Consider the following 21,160-nt stretch of genomic DNA (forward strand, 5'->3'; position numbering starts at 1 on the left):
TGCCATTAAATTTCCATTCCAGAAATACCTAGGGTTGCCACCTGTCCTTTTTTGAAAAGGACAGTCTTTTTTTAGAATAACTTATATTTTTGACTTTTTTTGACTTAAAAAGTCATTTTTATTTACGTATTTTCCCTGAGAAAATTACCAATAGCAAACAGAAATATTATTTTCATCCAAATTTAATTAGAGATGTTATAAAACTTATAAATAATTTTTTCTTGTTTAGAATAGGCAACATTATTTAGAACTTCCCGTTTAATCTCAAATGATAGTTTAGGTTTTAGTTTTACCTTTTTTGATTTTAAAAAGAAATTTTCAAAATTAGTAATTAGTAACGATTTAGTTAGTTCGCAATCGATAGCTTCCTGAGAAGTACTCTGTGAAACCTACTCCTTCAAAAGTTATTCACGATTAAAATTAGCCACTCGGTAAATTCCTGAAGTTTTCAACTTTTTTGACTATGTCATGGCTGCGAAAGAACAAGATCGAGAGAAAAAAATAATTGCAAAATGTGGCAAACTGAGCAGTTTGTTTTTAGTTGAAAACAGATTGTCGAGTAAACGTGTGTTGTGGACGCTCGGCCTTAGCAAACTTTTGAACCGCACCTCGTAAGAATTCATCGATTATCTAAACTTTGGCCAGCGCAAATATACACGTTGGAATCCACGTCTGACGTCCTCGGTTCCCTTTCAGCCGTTTAACAGCTGATTTTGCTCGCGAAGCCAGTCATTGGCCCGCTTTGGAGCAAGAACAACACGCGCGAGGTCTATCTCGACTTTACCGGATACTCTCGTTGAAAGAATCCACTTTGTTCACTCAGATAAGTGTCGAGAAAGAAAGAAAAAACATGGATTACACTGGAAAATGCCCGAAGAGAGTCAATCCCTCTCTAAACGCCAATCCGCTGTCAGAACTGATCTTTGCGTAAGTCATTTTGACGTTTCTTTTTTAAATCAATTTGAATTAGGTGTCAAAAAGTTTTTTTTATTTAGTGAAAAAAAAATATACAAGATTTTTGATGTTTTTTTTTGACATGCTTTAATTATTTTCTTTCCCAATAAAAGAAATATTTACTGTATCTGTACGGTATTAGTAGGGGACATACTGTATATTAACATTGGTGTATGTTTCTATGTTTTATCGCATTTTGTTATACAGGGTGCTTCAAAAAACATCACGTAAAAATATGATTTATTTTCCATATCAACATAGGTCCGATTTTGCTTTCTTTCGTAGCTACAGGGTGTTACACCTAATTTATTATTAAATATTATTACTATTAGTTATTGTTGCTATTAGTCCAACCTACAGAAATTTTAAATAAAAAAATAATGGTATTTAAGATAATTACAAAAAAACTAATTTTAAAAAGTTTTAACATCCTCTAACTCTAAAACTATGCATTTCTATACCCATGTTTATTGGAACTTTATTTCATATTTTTTGACGAGGAATCAATGAGTACATATTTAAAACTTTAGGCAAGTTAATGATATTAAATTTTTTAAAGGCTGCTATTAGACTTGGATCAAGGCAAATTAATAAAATTGCGTTAAATCTCATCAAGGAGACCAAAATCGACAAAATATCAAGAGACAAAATATCATATTTTTTATTATAATATAATTTACACATTTTTCTAATTTTTATCTGTAGAAACAACAGCAGAATATTTTTTGACACCCTGTATAGAGAATATTAGTTATTTAAAAAAATAAATTGTATTAGATAATTTTGGAAATTTCCCTGCAATATGTTCTTAATATGGCGCAATACCTTTTACAAGAATATTGACCCTAATTTTTGAATTATTTTACAAAATTCTTATTAACAATGAATGCAATAAGTATTGTTAATATTTAAATAGGATTTAAATAAGTTCAGTTTTCAAGGATCAAGAAGAATGTTTAGAAAGGACTAGAGATATAATAGTTATTTTAATTATTATTTATTTGTTTATAAACCATGTTCAAGTAGAATAATAGGGGGAAATTATAGGGGGTATAAGATATCTGGAGAATACAATGGTTTTTAATATTTATTTCAAAATTTTCCAACATTGAAATTTCTATTTTTAATTTTGGAAAAATTAGTTGATAAAATTGTTCAAATAAAATTAATTTAACTTTCTACAACATGATATTAAGTTATTTAACGATGAAATTAGTATATTTCAGTTTTTAATCTGTTAAAAAAGATTAAAAAAACTAAATCATACCTAAGTAATAATCTTTATAGATTTTTTATCAGATCACTAAGATTATCTTTATCAAAATGTTCTGAAACAGTTTTAAATACTTACTTATTGATTTTATTTTTAGTGAGCTGTATTTATGGCTGAATACATAATATAAAATATAAATAATAAATAAGGCAAAAGGATTGTATAGCTCATTAATTTTAAAAACAAAGTGTGATAAACTTGATGAATTCTTAACAATGGCAGTTGTATGTAAATTTTATTCATACAGTCAGCAACAAGAACATTATCCTTTGGAGATTTACAGAGAATTATTTACATTACATTATTCGCGATTCCTCGAGAAGATATACAGGGTGACCTAATATTCCGTGGACACAGACTACCAGGTATTTTTTGAATCAAAATAAGTTGGTTCAAAAATAATAAAATAAAATAAACACATTTTTAATATATTATGTCCACGGTATATTGGGACATCCAGTATACTTTGTTTCGAATTTAAACATTTAAAAGTTCAGAATTTTGAAAATGAAATTTGATTTAATTTTATTTGATTCAATTTTGCATATATCACCATGGACCAGACGGTATACAAAAAAAAACCGGTTGATATTCTATAATCTACAGAACTTTGACCTCATCAGGCCTGTCATTATATTCTCCAAGGTTTCTCAATCAAGCACATGTCTGCCAACAACACAATCGGTGGATAATTATATACAATACTGCACTATTTCATAACCATTCACAGAATTCATTATTGTATCGCTTCAAGCGATTAGAATTTTTCCGCAAATGGTTACAAGGAAATTACTATTTCCTTTCCCGAGAAAAAACAACACAGGGTCATAAATAGAGACTGTTAAACCATCGTTCACCGTGACGTCATCATTATTTGTCAAATATGAGTTTCAGGGTGTATCTGAGATTTGGCGTTTATTCATCTTTTCTTGAAAACTTCATCAGTTATGATCCTTTTAGTTCCAATCCTTTGGACTGTTGAAATTCCTATTTCTAAAGCATTAGCAACTCGCTATATGATTCATTTTGGTTAAACCTTTGAGGCAGTTTTGCAATAAAAAAATTGAATTTTGCTTCACAGCAACAATCAAATTTTCATTTTGACATTGATCGATGTCCGTCAATAAAATTATAACCCCAAATCAAATGACAATGACAATTACTGAAAAAAATATGCAGTAAATTTACGAAATGCCGTAATGACGTCACCAATCTCTTTCGTCCGGTTGGCAAGTGATTGAGAGAGCTCGACAATATATGACGTCACGTTAAACGATGGCTGAACATTCTATACTTACTATATGAGTAAAATCAGAGCTGGACTTAGATATTTTTTATTTGAGGTATACAGGGTGTACCTTAACTAAGTGCTAGTGTTTTTAGGAGGCCGTAGTAAGATTTGGACAAAATAAAAAAATATTATTTTAGTAAAGGACGTCTAAAGATTGACCTCGTCAAAATTGTCATCGATTGTCATTCCCCAGCCTTCTTTGACGCCGTTTTTTTTTCGATCATACGGTACTATTTTTCACGATTGCATTTTTTTAATATTTTACGCATAAATTAAATAATGCACTTATTGTTTAGTAGGTACTTATATTACTTTGTCTCTAATTACATACGATATGGAAAAGTACTTGTCAAGCGATAACAACCTTTTTTTCTGATGAAATTTTGAACTACCTTTAACAGCGGATTTTTTTATCTAAATTCCCTATATAGAATATGTACTAAGATAAAATATCAACAATTACTTCTCATATACATTTATTTGATGTCCATACGATCTTGGTTTTAATAAGAATTCATAATTCAACTTTAAAAAAAAATATTTATTGCAAAACAGTATAATAAATTGCATTTTTAAGCTGCATCTATATATAACATTTTACCTGTTCAGTCTTACTAAAGAACTACTAAAGTTCTACAATTTCCTACAAAAAACATCTAGTGTGTCTAAAAAGTTATATTAAATAATTACCAGCTTTAAACGGTAATGACTTGTTTAATTTAAATGGGACACCTTGTATATTCTACGTGAACCAGATGCATAATTTGACGTTGTTATACGTAACATACTTATACGGCAAAACGTAAAGTAAAACGTTACGTGTGGAGTGGACTTAAGAGTGTACAAAATCTTGCCACTCATTAAAAACGATGTCATGATATGCATAAACGCCTGAAACGATGCATTGTCTGTAATATCCCGTGGCAATATTAAATCACATAAATATTTTTCTGCTAAATAGTCCTCATTTTTTTTAAACGACCATAACCCATAAGTAATCGATTCTAGGGACTTTCATTTTTATTATTACTGCTAATTAAAACAAACCAATCAATTTTAATTGCCTTCAATACATTTGTTTGTTTGTTCACGACAATTTTCACGAAGCTTTTTCTCATGAACCAGAATAAACAGTAAAGGAAACTGTAAAATAATTCGATATGGTTTTCGTTGAGTCTGGGTAAGCATAAATCAGATATTTGCATTTTTCGAGCCACAAGGCCACCGAATCACACCGAATGTTTAAAATTATCGACCGTTCCTTGTTGGAAATCTTCCACGGAAGTACCTACAGGGTGTCCCATTTTTGTGTGTTTTATGCGATTTCTCGTTTATGAATGGAAATACAAAGATGCGGTTTTCACATCACTATGATACTTTTTTATGAAATTAAAGATGCTACACGCAGATTTTTTGTCCTAGCCTTCTTAGTGCCTGATATACTACATTTTTTGACTCCCCTCGTATCTCGGTAATACTTTAGTAATATTATGAAAAAAGTGAACACCGAGCAGTGTTGCCAGAATTTAAAGATTTTCTTCAATAAGAAGGATTTTACTGTCAAATTTCGTCGATTGAAGAGTCTGAAGGGTTTTTATCCAAGAAGAAGACAATATGAACGTTTCTATGGTAGTTTTGCACAAAAAAAAATTGTTAAAATATGTAGTAGGCATAGAGTAGGAGTATTTATTGTTTTTCCAACATATATTTTTTCACTTTAACGGTGTTTAATTAAGGATGCCTTAGTTTAGAGCAATGTTGGCAATGTTGCTGTCAAAAAATTCGAAGGACTTTAAAATAAATAAATAAATAAATGCCTTTATTAAAATAAACAAACAAAGTAAACAAACAAGGTACACAAACAAACAAACAAAAGATAATACAAAACATTATACAAATAATATTGTCAGTCTTATTGTTTAAAATAAACATTTATAAATGTTTACAATGTCCAAGAATAAAAAAATAAAATAAAATAAAATAAAAGAATAAAAAAAAAATAAAATAAATAAAATAAAAAGAAAATAAAATAAAAACAGTAACATTTAACAAAAAATTAATTGATGCATTTTTAACTTTTAACGCGTCTTATTACACACATACTATAACTTAAAACTAAAATTCTTGATGTTGAAAACAAGCAATTATTGTAAGCAATGAATTTTTTGAAACATACTTTATAATATTGCTGTCGAGTATCTATCACAGCATTTTTGATCGTGTTATTTTTTTTAATAAAAAGTTTATTTAAATACATCACTGTCCAAAAATTACCAGAAATAAATTTTAAAAATTTTCTCCTAATTAAAAAATAGGTAAAATAATGGAAAGTTGGTGATTTTTCACAAGACCTGGATTTTTTTGTCAAGTTGAAGGAATATGAAGGTTTTTTTAAGGCTCTCTTGAAGAAATTCGCTGGAAAATTTCTGGCAACACTGACACAGAGTCCCATAGAGTTTTCAAACTAGAATTCAGAGGCGTTACTATTTTTTTTTGCTAGGAAGTATCTCTATTTTATTATTTTTTTATTTTATTTACCTTGTTATAGCCCTCCAAATTCCTAAAATACAGGGCGGATTTTAAAATGTCGCCTGTATCTTATAACTTTTATTTCTCCTCGTAAAAGAAACACCCTGTAAAACACACAAAAATGGAACACCCAGCCTAAAAGTTAAATCTCTCTAAAACTGACGTCATATTTTCTTCTTTTATTTCAGATATATGTTTCCAATTTTCAAAAAAACCTACAAGGAAAAACTGACAGAAGACGACCTGTTCTCTCCATTGCCCTCGCATGATTCCGCCATCATTGGAGAGAAATTGGAGAAAGCATGGAAGGAGGAACACAAGAAACACAAAAAGTTTGCCTTACATTTGGCCTTACTCCGTGTATTCGGAATACGATTCTTTATCCTAGGAATTATAGTATTAGTTAATGAAATAATGCTAGTGTAAGTACCAAAATACTAGTTAACTTAAGAATCCATTTCAAAAGTAGCAAAATAAGCGTTCGGCATTTAACGTTTTATGTAAAATTGGCTAGGTATTTTTTACACAAATCAAGGAGGAAATTAGAGATAAAGGATTATACTATATCCGCATTGTAGCACATTTTTAGACATCTTTATTTTTAAGATTTTGATGGTCAAGCATCAACAAAATATTCCTTATGTTTTGTCTAAATTTTCTCGAAAATAAAGACATAATTTAAAATTCCGTTACAGTAAGAAAATAGATTGAAGTTTTGTGATTACAGTGATATATAATTTATATGGTTTTGTAAAAAATTGCTCGCTATTTTACGGCAAATCTTGAAGCTCTGTAAACCTTAATCAAGCCTTAAAAAAAAGCACGTGTGTTTTGAATTTTGGGTGTGGCTTAACACAGGATCGAACTAAGCCCTAGGCAGATTTTTGAAATATAATATATATTTCCTTCGGCCACACACCCCATGAGTTATAACTCATCATACAGTCTCCGGGCTTTGATAAAAGCCAGTATCTGAGACAATTTTACAGATTCCCATTCACTGTTATTTGCCTATATGTATTTTCTTTCAAAGAAAAATATTTTCAATAACTCTTAATTTACATCGACTCACTCAAGCGACTGTCAAGCAAAATCTATGCATCTAAAATGCCTTAAATCTTAGTTTAGGCGTCTTTTTCTTGAGTCGTACATACAATCTATCCAGATTTTGTTGTATGGTATTCATGATGAAATCAGAATACTTTTACATCATCATTTCGTTTTTAGGACTGTGATACCCATTTCCATAGGTAAGCTAGTGAAGTATTTTGAAACAGGTCAAACGATTATATCAGAAAGCGAAGCTTACTTTTATTGCGGTGCCATAATTCTGTGCCTGGTAGCTGATAATATAATTGCGCATCCGAAAATGATGGGCCTGCAGCATCTGTCAATGAAAATGCGAGTAGCATGTGGATCTCTTATATACAGGTAATTTTTTTCATTGTAATACAGACTGTGTAGTAATATTACGTATAGACATAGAACTACTACGTATGTTACACACCCTGTATATTTCATCGATTGATGTTACAGATCGTTATCTCTAAAAATTGTTTTTCTATAGGTGTGTGTTTCTCAAAAGTGGCTCACCCCTATAACTTTCTTATTTCTTCAGAAAAAAAAACGAGATTCAGTACGTTAGTATATGACATAAGTCAGGATTGATTGGCGTATTGAATTGTTTTCGGTCACTTCCTGTTTCACCGGAAATGACTACAACTTTTGATTTTTAAATGACACCCTCGGTATTTTTTTACTTTATTTGATAGAAAATGACTCTGAATAGAATGACATATCATGTGGATTATAGCGAAAATGTCAAAAGTTGACATGTCATATGCCATTCTATACAGAGTGCCATTTTCTATCGAATAAAGGAAAAAAAATACTGAGGGTTCCATTTAAAAATCAAAATTTGTAGTCATTTCCGGTGACCCAGGAAGTGACTGAAAAAATAAAAAAGTTATAGAGGTGAGTCACTTTTGAGAGACACCCAGTATACCATGCAGCTACAAAAAATGCAATATTTCGTTTATAATATCAATAATTGTATAATTTTGAGATCATAATTATTCTTAATTGCTTTTTTATTAACTATTTTAATATTACACTTAATATTGAAAATAGAAGTTTAATATACAGAGTGAGACTGAAATAAGCGCACATCTCGATAAAAGATATATCTTTAATGTTTTTTGTCCAAAAAAGTCCAAAATAACAGTTCTTTTACTTTTAAAATTTAAGAAAAAAAATCTGTAATTTTTGAAAACTACTGGATTTTGTCTGTGTCTTTATTTCTCTAAATGTAATCTACAAAATGATTAAAAAAATACAACATTTAAAAGAAAAAATCGCAAAAACAACCTCACAGACATTTATAGATCCTAGATATGTCCTAGAATACATCCTATATAGTTCTTAGGTTACCGAAATGTGCCACCTCTAAAAATATGTGCACTTATTTAAGACACACCCTGTATATTTTTTTAAATCAAGACGTTTTCTTCAACGCCTCGTATTACACAGAAGAGTGAATGCGTAAATTTACTGGAATAAGTAAATTTTCCAGTTTACTGACTTCGAGTATTACTTATCTTCTAAGTCAGGAAAAACATTATTATATATTTTTATGATATTTATTTAAATATTATAGATTTTTATTAAGTAAAATATTAAAAAATTCAGATTTTTCAATAGTTAAACTGTCAGATTGAATCAGATGCCGATTTGATAAATGATAAAAAATGTCCCTTTGCGATAAAATGATTTATCTTTATCTTTATTATATACCGTGGGATTAAAATTTGCTAAATCGTCTGAAATATTTCTCTTTATTTATTTAAAACTATTTCCTGGTGAAATGTTCATAAATTATCTCTTATTTAACATTGCGTAATGTTTGAAACATTTAAATTATTCTTTATTGATATGCATTATTTCGACAATTAATTTCCAAGGTCTCATTTAGTTTTAATAACTATGCTAGTTAAAACACCATTAACTGAATAGCATTCGATTAAAATTATAGAAGTTATTTACATTTTCATTCATTGATCGGTGAAAACGCTTGCACAAAATTGTTTAGATAAGATTATATTATGAGGAATTGACAAAAACTATTTTTTAACATATGCATAGACGGTGATGAACAGTATGAGCACTCTTGATTGTATACAGAAGATTTTCCTGATAAAGTAATATATTTTTTTTTGGTATCTCAGATGTTTACTCAGGTGTGATAACCAGAATACCATAATACCAGATGATGTGTTAATATCTAATAATTAAGACATTAATAACAGTGAACAAGAAACGATGATTCAGTGAAGTCATCGTAGGCTTTGGAAAAAAGTTGCTTTTGACGTAATAGTATAAACGTCAAATTGTTATTAGATCAACATTTTGATTGCCTTAGCAGCGTTTTTTATCTTTTAATTGCTTTCTCAAAATGCCTTTATTATTTGAAGTTGTTGGCAACTTTTTTCCAAAGCCTACCATGACTTCACTGAATCATCGTTTCTTGTTCACTGTTATTAATATCTTAATTATTAGATATTAATACCTCTAGTATTCTGGAATTTCGTCGATTTTAATTTTAATTTACATAAACTAACTGTTTCTATCTTATTTTTTTTTGTTAGAATGGGCATAATCAAGAGGGCTACTGATACCGTGTTGTAAAAATAAGTTAATTAAGGGCTTATTTTTTGGTATTTATTATAATTGTGCTAATATCTTCGGTTTGACAGAAGATATCAAGATGCGGTTTTCGCCGACTTTTTAAGCTTTTACTACTCTTCACTATCAGCTAAAATTACATGTACTATCGCATTTAATTTTTTTGAAAAAACGCGCAATGTTTGTTAAATTGTAAGACAACGCCCCCTAGCGTCTACGTTCAAAATCTTATTATTATTGTTTATACGGTATAATATAGAGTAAGAAAATCTCTTTTAAACGAGCCATCGCTTGTTTGATTCCGATCATCCAGTCCAGAGTTATTAATATTCAAATAAAAACAGATCTAACCTTCCCCCACCACTTTATTTTGATAGATAGGGGAAAATGGCTCTAACAAAAAATATTCAAAATTTACTGAAGATTATGAAGCTATTACTTATAGTGCACCTTATCTACGCAAAATTATGTAAAAACTCCATTTTCTTATTTTTTGTTGCAGTTGCGTCCCCTAGCGGTCGTTCTACAAACTTGAAAATAATTTCCAGCAATTTCCCATAGCCTCTTTAGTTATACATATTTTTTCCGCAGCCCCTACGGCTAATACTTTCCGAGATACAGCCGAGAGCTATTCTTAGTGGGACACCCTGTACATTACTTTATTTTTTGCTAAATTCATTTTAAGACCTACTGTTTTGCTGGCTGTATTTAGTTATCTTTGTAAAAACTAAAATACTACTATATACTCAAGAGAAATACTACTATATACTTCAAAGAGTACTACAATAGTACTCTTTGAAAAAATAAAATAAATTTGATCATTTTCTATTTGGCAAAATACAGGGTGAAGTCACATTATTTTCTAGACATCCTCTCTATCCTGTTTGGTTATTATGTTACAGAAAAACATTGAGGTTGAGTCGAACAGCTTTGGGCAAGACCACCATAGGCCAGATGGTGAACTTACTCTCCAATGACTTAGGAAGGTTCGACCAAGGCTTCCAAATGGCCCACATTGCTTGGGTGGGCCCTATAGAAGTGGCCGTTGGAACATGGCTACTGTATAGAGAGATAGGAGTGGCATCCCTGTTCGGTGTTGCCTTTTTACTGTCATTCGTGCCTATACAAGGTAAATTTAGACATATTATGGTGTAACATGCATGAATACCCTAATCCTGTATTTTAGTTTCTATAACAGTTGTAATATTTCAGCTTATTTAGCCAAAAAAACCTCGGTTTTGAGGTTGAAAACAGCAATTCGAACTGATGAAAGAGTGAGACTTATGAACGAAGTCATATCAGGAATTCAAGTGATCAAAATGTACTGTTGGGAGAAACCGTTTGCTAAATTAGTGTCTTTTGCGCGAAGGTACTGTATTTTTCTTTGAATTCTTTACCAAAAGATCCTAACATAATTGATTTTTACAGAAAAGAAATGCAGGCAATCAAAGGAAGGGCTTACATCTTCGGTCTGATTTATTCCTTCGAAGTCTTCATTGCCCGAACTTCAATTTTCATCAGCATCTTAGGCTTTGTCTTGTTGGGAAACGTAATAAATGCAGAAAAAGTCTTCGCCATCACAGCAATCTACAACGTCCTCAGACCATTTATAACCATCCTTTTCTCGATTAGCATCTCCAGCATTGCTGAAACCAACATCTCCATTCACAGAGTTCAGAAATTCCTCAGTTATGAAGAAATAGAACCAGCGGAAGAAAAAGAACACCTTTCTCTAAGCATAGACAAGGAAAAACCAGTTAAAAAAGCTTTAACCAATGGATCTAACGGATCTCTGAGAGATAAACCTGAGTTAAATGGATATGGTAAAGGTGTTCAAGCTAGAGCAAAGTTAACACTACATAACGTTAGTGCCAAATGGTCTGAGGATTCTTCCGATGAAACTTTGCACAATATCAGCTTAAATGTTAATCCTGGACAGTTACTGGCCATTATAGGTCCAGTAGGAAGTGGAAAAAGTAGTCTTATCAATGTGATACTAGGTGAATTGTCTATAAGAAACGGTTATATGGAACTAAACGGAAAAATATCGTTTGCTTCTCAGGAACCTTGGTTATTTTATGGTAAAATCCTTACAGGGTGATTAGTTTCGTTGATGTAACGTTGATTTTTGTAGGAAATGTCAGGCAAAACATTCTATTTGGTGAGGAGTTCGACGAAGAACGATACGAACAAGTCGTTCAGGTTTGTGCCCTTAAATCTGACTTTAACTTGTTACCCTACGGTGACAAAACCCTTGTTGGTGAACGTGGTAAAGCCCTAAGTGGTGGTCAGAAAGCCAGAGTCAACTTAGCCCGATGTATCTACAAAAAAGCAGATGTTTACTTGCTGGATGACCCTCTTTCAGCTGTTGATGCAAACGTTGGCAAGCATCTTTTCGAGAGCTGTATCAGAGACTATCTGAGGGACAAAATTCGGATTCTGGTCACTCACCAGCTTCAATATTTGCAAGGCGCTCAGAAAATTATCATCATGAACGACGGACAGATTCAGATGGAAGGAAACTACAAAGAGTTGCAAAGTAGTGGTTTGAACTTTAGGTAAATACCATTTAAACCTGTAACTTAAAATTTAGTTATACTGTTTTTAGTAAACTACTGGAAGAATATACTGAAGAGGAAGAAGAAAAACGGAAAGCCATCTCTAGACAAAACTCAGAATTGAAGATGATGGAATTGGATGAATCAGATGAAGAAGAAGAACCAGAAATCTCAAAAGAAAGTCAAGGCAGTGGAAAAATCTCTGGAAAAGTCTACAAGGACTATTTTAAAGCAGGTGGAAATATGTGTAGCATCTTTATCCTGGTTTTGGGGTTCGTTTTGTGCCAGGCTGCAGCCAATGGGAGCGAATACTACGTCACTTACTGGTAAATCCATACAATTATTTTCGAAATATTTGGAGAACTTAAAAACAACAATTTTTAGGGTGAACTTAGAACAAGTATACGCTGATCGAGTTCAAGCAAACCAAAGTACGGAAGATGTAGAAATAAACAGGGAAGAAATCATTTATATTTACTCAGGATTGATAGTTTCCACCATCATTATTGCTATAGCAAAAAGCGTGTATTACTTGGTATTCTTTACTGTAGCTTCGAGGAATTTACATGACTTCATTTTTACTAGAATTGTCAAAGCTAAAATGAAGTTCTACAATACCAATCCTACGGGAAGGATACTAAACAGGTTTTCCAAGGATATGGGGTTGATTGATGAGTATATTCCTTCAGTTCTGCTTGATCTTATTGAAGTAAGTTAAATTTAGAAGCTTTGTTTTTTCAGAAAAATTTGCGGAAAAATTTTGTGTTTATTAATAAAACTCAGTCCTTACCAATGACTTTTAATGAAAAATAATCCATATAGCAACAAAAAAAAATAATCAGTTCCCAAAATAAACAAAATGGTATTTTTTTGTTTTTTTAAAACGAAATTAAGATTTAAATTTTGAATGCCCAAAAAGCAAAAACAAAAAGAAAATTGATAATTTTAATATTCCTTGTTGCCACCCCTAGCACTTATGCAAAGTTGTCTTGGGGTATGTTTTCCTATTCTGCTAATGCTGCATCAATAAGATGTGCAAGATTTCCTGGATGGTTTCGACGAGCTCTAACCCTTCTTTTGAGCTAGTCTCACAAGTTTTCGATAGGGTTTAGATCTGGTGAACATGCGGGCCAGTTCAAAACTATGACACCTTCCATTTCAAGACATTCTCTTGTCACTCTGCTGGTACGGGGAGGTGCACTATCGTACAAGAAGTTAAAATTATACCCAATTGCAGCTCTCCAAAAACTAACGATTGGTTCTAGCACCAAATCAATCAATACCTCCGCATATCATTACAGTTCCTTCTTTATATCTTGTACAGATATGGAAGACTGAAGTCTCGCTCGTCTTCCTGGAGCTCTGAGAACCCGAATTCGATGATCTTAGGCCAATTTTGTCAATTCCGAACAAAGAACATTTTGTCAATTCTTAGTTGTCCAGTTTTGATGTTGAAGGCATCAATTTAGCAGGTCAATTTTATTTTGTCGAAATAACTGTGGGATCCGTAACTCTCTCCTACTGTAAAACCATCGAGCACGAAGCCTTTTAATTATGGTTTCAACTGAAACGTTCACACCTGTAGCTGCCAGAAGTTGTCTTTGTAGCTCTGGACGAGAAACATTGGGATTTATTCTAGCAATTTGGCACACAAGGCAGTTTTGTTGTTCAGTTGTGACACTTTGACGACTTTGCCTGGGCCTGTCCTTGTGTGTTCCTAATTCCAAGTACCTTGCATATGTTACAACACCCTGGGTAAGAGTGATTCCATAAGTTTGGTTGTGTGTATTTGACAGGCATCAAAAGACTGTTACGCAAAGTGTTTTCATCCCTGCCTAACTCCTGTATTTGTTAGGAAGGGATCGCTCAGTGATGCATTTCCTCATTCCATATTTTAATAAAATAACTTATCTATTTCAGATAGCTTTGCTTATGTTCGGTACCATCGTACTTACAGTTATAGTGGAACCATACCTGATTCTACCAGCCGTGGCTATATGCATACTGTTCTACATGTTCAGGAGTGTTTATATCAAAACAAGTAGAAACGTCAAACGATTAGAGTCAATAAGTAAGTAAACCTTTTTCTTGATATAGTACTACTCCATGAAAACGCAGAAGTTTTTATAAAAAAATAATAAAGTGTTATTACTATGGTAATCGCAAAACAAATTCCGATGCACGGCATCAACTTTGAGCGACAAGCGATGGCGACAGCGCTGCCAGATTGTGATGGATTTATAAGATGAATCTTAATTTAAAAGTGACAAACAATATATTTCTTATATTCTTTTTATAAAGATTTTTACCTTTTATTTTTAATTTAATAACTGATATTTTAGTAATTAATTGATTTATTTGTTTTATAGCTTATTTTACTTATTAAATATTGGCAAAAACTAGTCCAATATGAAGATTATTTTAAGCGTTATTTATTTATTTATTGATAACAACAAAATAGGCAAAAAAACGAGAATTACTCACAAAGATTCAACAACAACACTGTATTATACAAAATAAAGACTGACATTAGGACAATTATTGTCAAATAATAACCGACAACCTTGCTGAAAACGGCGCAATGTGACTAACCTAGCGATAATAAAATTTGGTTTAAACTAATTTTTGCAGCTTTAATCTAAATAAAATATCTGTTACAATCATTTGCTCTATAAAGTAAAATGAATAGCTGCTCGTTATCTTAAATTATACAACAAACTTAAACATTTTTGCTAAAATTTCATTTAGTCAGGTTTATAGACTTTAATGTCAATGCCGATATGCCTGATGACGTGCATCGGAAAATGTTTTGCCATTACTATAGCTTGGTATTATTGTAGCTCTACTTTTAAACATCCTCCTGTATATTTCAAAACTTTCTTTCTGTCGTTTAAAAAATAAATAAATAAAAAATGGACGTCAAATCTAAATACGTTTATATTTTAATATACAGGGTGTTCTATTTAGTATCACGAAAATCAGAAAAAATAAATAATAGTAATATTAACGATTTCGTTTATTTTTTTCAGCAAAAAGTCCTATTTTCAGCCAGATGACAGCCTCAGTGGAAGGCTTAAGTACCATAAGAGCCTTCTCAGCACAAACTTTGCTCATCAATGAGTTCGATGAGCTGCAAAATAGACACAGCGCAGCCTGGTTCTTGTTCATTGCTTCGAGCAGATGTTTCGCATTTTGGCTGGACACAATAGCAGTAACTTGCATAGGGGTGGCTACATTTACTCTGATCTACTTCAATAAAGGTTAGTTCTATCATATCAACTTGCATGATTGATCATATACAGGGTTCGGCAAAAATACTAAGTCGGGTATCTGTATAGCTGTTAGAATAAAAAACTTGTGAATTTTTTTTAAGTGCAAACTTAAATTATGTCCTAGGATGTATTTCAGGAAAATATTTTAACTTCTATAGGGTGGCTCAAAAATGTATGAGTGGATCGGGGTGTTTTTTTTTAAATGGGACACCCTGTATATTATTGCATTTTTGACTCTCCTTTCAAGATGTGAGTAAATATATTTTGATAGTTTCAAAGATATAAATAAATATATAAAAAAAATATATTTTTTCAGCTTTTCTTAAGAAAAATATTAAAAATACAGGAACTGTCTTGAAATCAAAAATATATCAGGTATTTACTTTAGATGGTCTGTACTTACTTTGCTATAAATATGGTAATCGTAAATCATACAGGATGTTAAAAATTCTACGCCAAACTTTCTAAAATATAAAATAATTTTTCGTCGTTTCTTTAAATGGAACACCCAGTATATTATTTTTTCAATAGATGGAGAATTAGAAAATTAACATTTTTTGTATTTAGAGTATTTAAAAATTTTTAACCGTTTCGCAGATATTAGCGATTTTATATTTCATATGGCATTTTCCACAGTAAATTTTTATCAAAGCCACCCATTAATTTTTCTTCCGTATTTTACCGTTGAAAGAACCATATGAAATAATACTACAAAAAATATTCATTTTTTAATTCCCCATCTATTGAAAAAATAATATACAGTGTGAGTGTTTCATTAAAAAAAAAACAAAGAAAAATTATTTTATATTTTAGAAAGTTTGGCGTAGAATTTTGAACACCCTGTATGCTTTAACTTTACGATATTTACAGCAAAGTAAGTACAGACCCTCTAAAGTAAATACCTAATATAATTTTGATTTCAGGACACTTCTTGTATTTGTAATAATTTTTCTAAAAAAGGTTGAAAAATATTTTTTATTTATTAAAATCTCCGAAATTATCGAAATATATTTACTCATATCTTAGGATTATGTAAAGTGATCTGAAAGGAAGCGAAAAATGCGATAATATACAGGGGGTTCTATTTAAAAAAATCATCCCAATCCACTCACACTTTTTTGAGCTACCCTATAGAATTTGAAATATTTTCCTGGAATACATCCTTGTACATACTTTAGGTTTACACTTAAACAAAATTCCCACGTTTTTTATTTTAGAAGCTACAGATGCCGACGCACTATTGCCCAACCCTGTAGATATTAAATTCAAAAAAAAAAAAATAAAGATAAAAAAATAAATAAAGGATAAGAAAATATTCTCATTATTATTCTAGTACTCTACGGTGGAGACATTGGTCTGATAATAACCCAATACATGGGTCTGATGGGTTCACTCCAATGGGGCATGCGTCAATGGAGTGAACTAGAGAACCAAATGACTTCAGTTGAACGGGTTTTGGAATACACCAAGCTGGAATCGGAACCAGAACGATGTTCCGAAGTGACAGTACCCGAAACATGGCCGGATCACGGCCAGGTCAAGTTCAAAGCAGTCAAACTGAGATACGACGAAAAAGACGAATATGTGTTGAAGAATTTGAACTTTTCCGTGGAGCCCAAAGAAAAAATTGGTATTGTTGGTAGAACAGGCGCTGGAAAATCATCAACTATCTCCGCATTGTTTCAATTGTATGACCTGGAAGGAAGTATCGTTATTGACAACATAGATACAACAACAATTCCTCTGGAACAAGTCAGAACAAAAATTTCGATCATACCGCAGGAGCCTGTATTGTTTTCAGGTAGGTTTGCTCAATTTAATTGATATTTATTTTATTCAATATACAGGGTGAGTCAGCGATAGAGTGAAGTCCATTATCTCATTTGTTTCGAGGTTTACAAAAAAATATTAAATATAAAAGTTATAGGGACGGTTAAGATATACATTTTAAAATTATTATAGAGTATACAGGGTGCTTCAAAAAAGTGTGGCGAATATAACATATATTTTTTTAAATGGCACACCCTATTTTTTATTTTATTTTTAGATTCTGCGTAAAACTCCATAACTTTCTTATATATAATGTTTTACACCTAAAATTAATAGTTTTTGTAATATTTAAATTTGTTTAAACAAATGTTAGATTGCAGTGAAAATTCAAGTGTCATCTTCCATAATATAGAAATACACCAAGAAATTCACGACTGCGATTTTAGTTAATTTGAGTAGGTAAAGATAATTAATTTTAACTAATACCAGCAATTGTAACTAATTATTAAGCTACTTGTTAAAGAATAAATAAACTTGTTAAGTAATAAATAGTTTGTTTTGTCATGGCAACTATGATTTTATAGGGTAATTGTATTAAAAATATGGGGTAAAAATAGAAAAAATTGGAATAAATGGCAAACTATTAAAAATAGGTATATGACATACTTAATAAAAGTTGAAGAGTTTTATAAAATCTATCAGAAAAAATGATAATATATAGGGTGTCCGGTTTAAAAAATTTGAGCTTTTTTAATTTTAAGTAGTTGAAATTCATAAATATATTTTGAACACCATGTATCATTTAACAAAAATATCTTATATATATATCTTTTTGTTCATCTTTATAAAACTCTCCTACCAAATTTTGGTACTCCAACTTCAGAAACAATGGCACCACTGACAATTTTTTACTTTATATTTAAATTTTTTTGTAAACCTCGAAACAAATGAGATAATGGACTTTACTCTATCGTTGACTCACCCTGTACATCCTAGTACATATTTTACAACAAGATTTGACCGAAGCACTATTGCCGGAGTAATGTATAATAAATATCACTTCTTTGCAGGTACAATGAGACGAAACTTAGATCCTTTCGAAGAATACAGCGACGACATCTTGTGGGACGCATTGGAACAAGTCGAACTAAAGGATGTCATTGCTGACATGCCAGCGGGTTTAAATTCAAACGTCTCTGAAGGAGGATCAAACTTCAGTGTAGGCCAGAGACAATTGGTGTGTCTGGCCAGAGCCTTGATCCGACACAACAAGATCTTGGTTATGGATGAGGCAACTGCCAACGTTGATCCCCACACTGATTTGCTGATCCAGAACACCATAAGAGAGAAGTTTGCTGATTGCACGGTGTTCACGATAGCCCACAGGTAAAGTATTAAAAAACTCCTACGATTCGTTCATGTGAACAAATTATAAACATATTTTAAACACACACATCACAGACTAAAAATGTATTTGGTATGATCTATAGATATTTTTTTGTAAATAACTTTCACATCGTCTGCATTTTATATCCATAGAAAATATACAGGGTGGTCCGAACTGTATTCCGGAAACTTCGGCAGCATATTCTGCAGATAAAAATAAGTAAAAAAGGTCGTATAAATGTATGTCTCAAAATGCTTACTTTCGGAGACACAGGGTGTAGAAGTTTCATTTTTATTTCGATTTTTTGCCAATAATTTCTGAAGTAACGTCAATATTTCGATGAAAATTGGTGTCTGGAAGTTTGGTGACACGAGTAGTTTGATTTTGATGTCAATATGACTCCTATTAGTAGAGGGCGCCACCTACATATTTTTTAGCTGTTTTGGAGAGTAATAACTTTTCTCCCGTACCTGTATAAAACTACTGAGTAAAAAAATATACATTTACGACGTTTTTTACGTAAAAAAGACCTCTTGGTAAAAATCGCTACGAGCAACAGTAGCAGGTATGAGGACACTTGAGCCAGACAGCAGACTTTTGCTGTTTTTCCTGTCTGCTTTACTGTTTTTGTTTGTTTTACTGACTGCTTCATACTTTTTGACGTCTGTTTTACTGTTTCTTCTGTTTTTATGTTTCTTTTGCTGTTTTTGCTATCTGTTTTACTGTTTTGGCTCTCTATTTATAGAGGTATAAAAGCTGACATCATAAAAGCAGTAAAACAGATAGCAACAACAGCAAAAGAAACAATAAAACAGAAGAAACAGTAAAACAGACGTCAAAAAGTATGAAGCAGCCAGTAAAAACAGTAAAACAAATAAAAACAGTAACGCAGACAGGAAAATCAGTAAAAGTTTGCTGTCTGGCAAGTGTTCCCTTACCTACTCAAAATTTCTCACGTCAAAAAACTCCCAGACACCAATTTTCATCCAAATATTGACGTTACTTCAGAAATTATTTGCAAAAAATCGAAATAAAAATGAAACTTCTACACCCTGTATCTCCGAAACTAAACATTTCTGGACATACATTGATACGAACTTTTTTACTTATTTTTATCTGCAGAATATGCTGCCGAAGTTTCCGGAATACAGTTCGGACAACCCTGTATATCTCTTCGACCTAGAACATCTCAAAAATGACAGATAATGATAGACACAATTGTCACTGTCAGAGATCCTCTTGCTGGACCAAGAACGGTACACTAATAGGATTGCTCATCCTCATAAGACGTACGTTCGCCTCTTCCCGCGCTTCAGACAGTTATGACGTCATTGTAGTCCTTGTCATGATAGTATGTATTATTGGTTGCCTGTGGTAAGCTAATAAAAATAACAGGTGAGAAATTTTGAGTTATTTTGTCGATTTTAAATGTGAAAACGGTGTTTTAAAGTTTTTAGAGCTATAGAGTTTATAAATACGTCCATTTTGTGTGGTGGATTGTTACTAAGTGCCTACGATATTGTTTATTAATTAATTAATTAAGCAAAATATGGAAGTACTCTAGAAAGAATGGCTGCAAAAGGTGATGCTGGGAACTGCTGTCCTTAAAAATGCTTTATGCGAATATTTAATATGATTTAACAGTCTATAAGGTAATTATATAAATAAATGACTAAATAATGAATGTTTTGCATACGGCAACCAATAATACACACACTATCATGACAAGGACTACAATGACGTCACAAAGCGAAGAGTTTTCGCATGCATACTTTTGGCTGAATGATCAGTCCTATTAGGTTAACTGTTCTTGTTGCGGGACAGAGTATAGAACAAAATACGATACAATAAAAATAAAATTCTCTTTAGGCTGCATACTGTAATGGACTCGGACAAAATACTGGTGATGAACGGAGGGATGATAGAAGAATACGATCATCCCTTCGTGTTGCTGCAAAAAGAAAATGGTTTCCTAAGAAGTTTGGTGGATGATACAGGGAAAAACATGTCTAAAACTCTAGAGAACATCGCGAAGGAAAATTATTTAAAGAAAACTGAATAGAAAAATTATTCAAATTATTTCTTTGTAGGCTTAGGACTTAACGAAAAAAGACTAAACCAATATACCTATCTGCCAGTGTCTGTGATCATTCTTACTTTGTAAACATATCTTTACGCAGTATTTTCACGAGATTTTTTTTTATTTTTGGTACAAATTTATTCATAATTATTTTTAGTACTCCTTAATACTTAATAAAACTGAATAAACAAGTTATATCAAAGTTACATAGTTATTTTATTTATTTACTAGCGTGTAATCATTTGTATTGTAATATTTGAGTGGCGTTTTCAGCCTCTTGGAATTTGAGATTCGAGAAACCTCTCCTTATCGAACCTCTACACCCCACAGTCAATCCGTTTGCCAAAAATCATCTTTAAACGTCA

At 31.7% G+C, this 21,160-nt stretch overlaps 1 protein-coding gene across 1 annotated transcript; it reads left to right on the forward strand.

The window, feature by feature from the left end:
• Positions 1–679: 679 nt before the first annotated feature.
• On the forward strand, positions 680–21,001 carry LOC115882667 (probable multidrug resistance-associated protein lethal(2)03659). The gene is made up of 14 exons (XM_030900860.1): positions 680–927; positions 6,236–6,469; positions 7,275–7,478; positions 10,631–10,857; positions 10,941–11,097; positions 11,157–11,809; positions 11,863–12,286; positions 12,337–12,612; positions 12,671–12,995; positions 14,207–14,357; positions 15,316–15,546; positions 16,892–17,359; positions 18,399–18,714; positions 20,585–21,001. The coding sequence occupies exons 1-14, from the start codon at positions 851–853 to the stop codon at positions 20,775–20,777; spliced, it is 3,936 nt and encodes a 1,311-aa protein (XP_030756720.1). The 5' UTR covers positions 680–850; the 3' UTR covers positions 20,778–21,001.
• Positions 21,002–21,160: the final 159 nt, after the last annotated feature.

The sequence above is a fragment of the Sitophilus oryzae genome, unplaced genomic scaffold (genome assembly GCF_002938485.1).
Source record: "Sitophilus oryzae breed Bouriz unplaced genomic scaffold, Soryzae_2.0 scaffold_179_pilon_pilon, whole genome shotgun sequence".
Classification (NCBI taxonomy): domain Eukaryota; kingdom Metazoa; phylum Arthropoda; class Insecta; order Coleoptera; family Curculionidae; genus Sitophilus; species Sitophilus oryzae.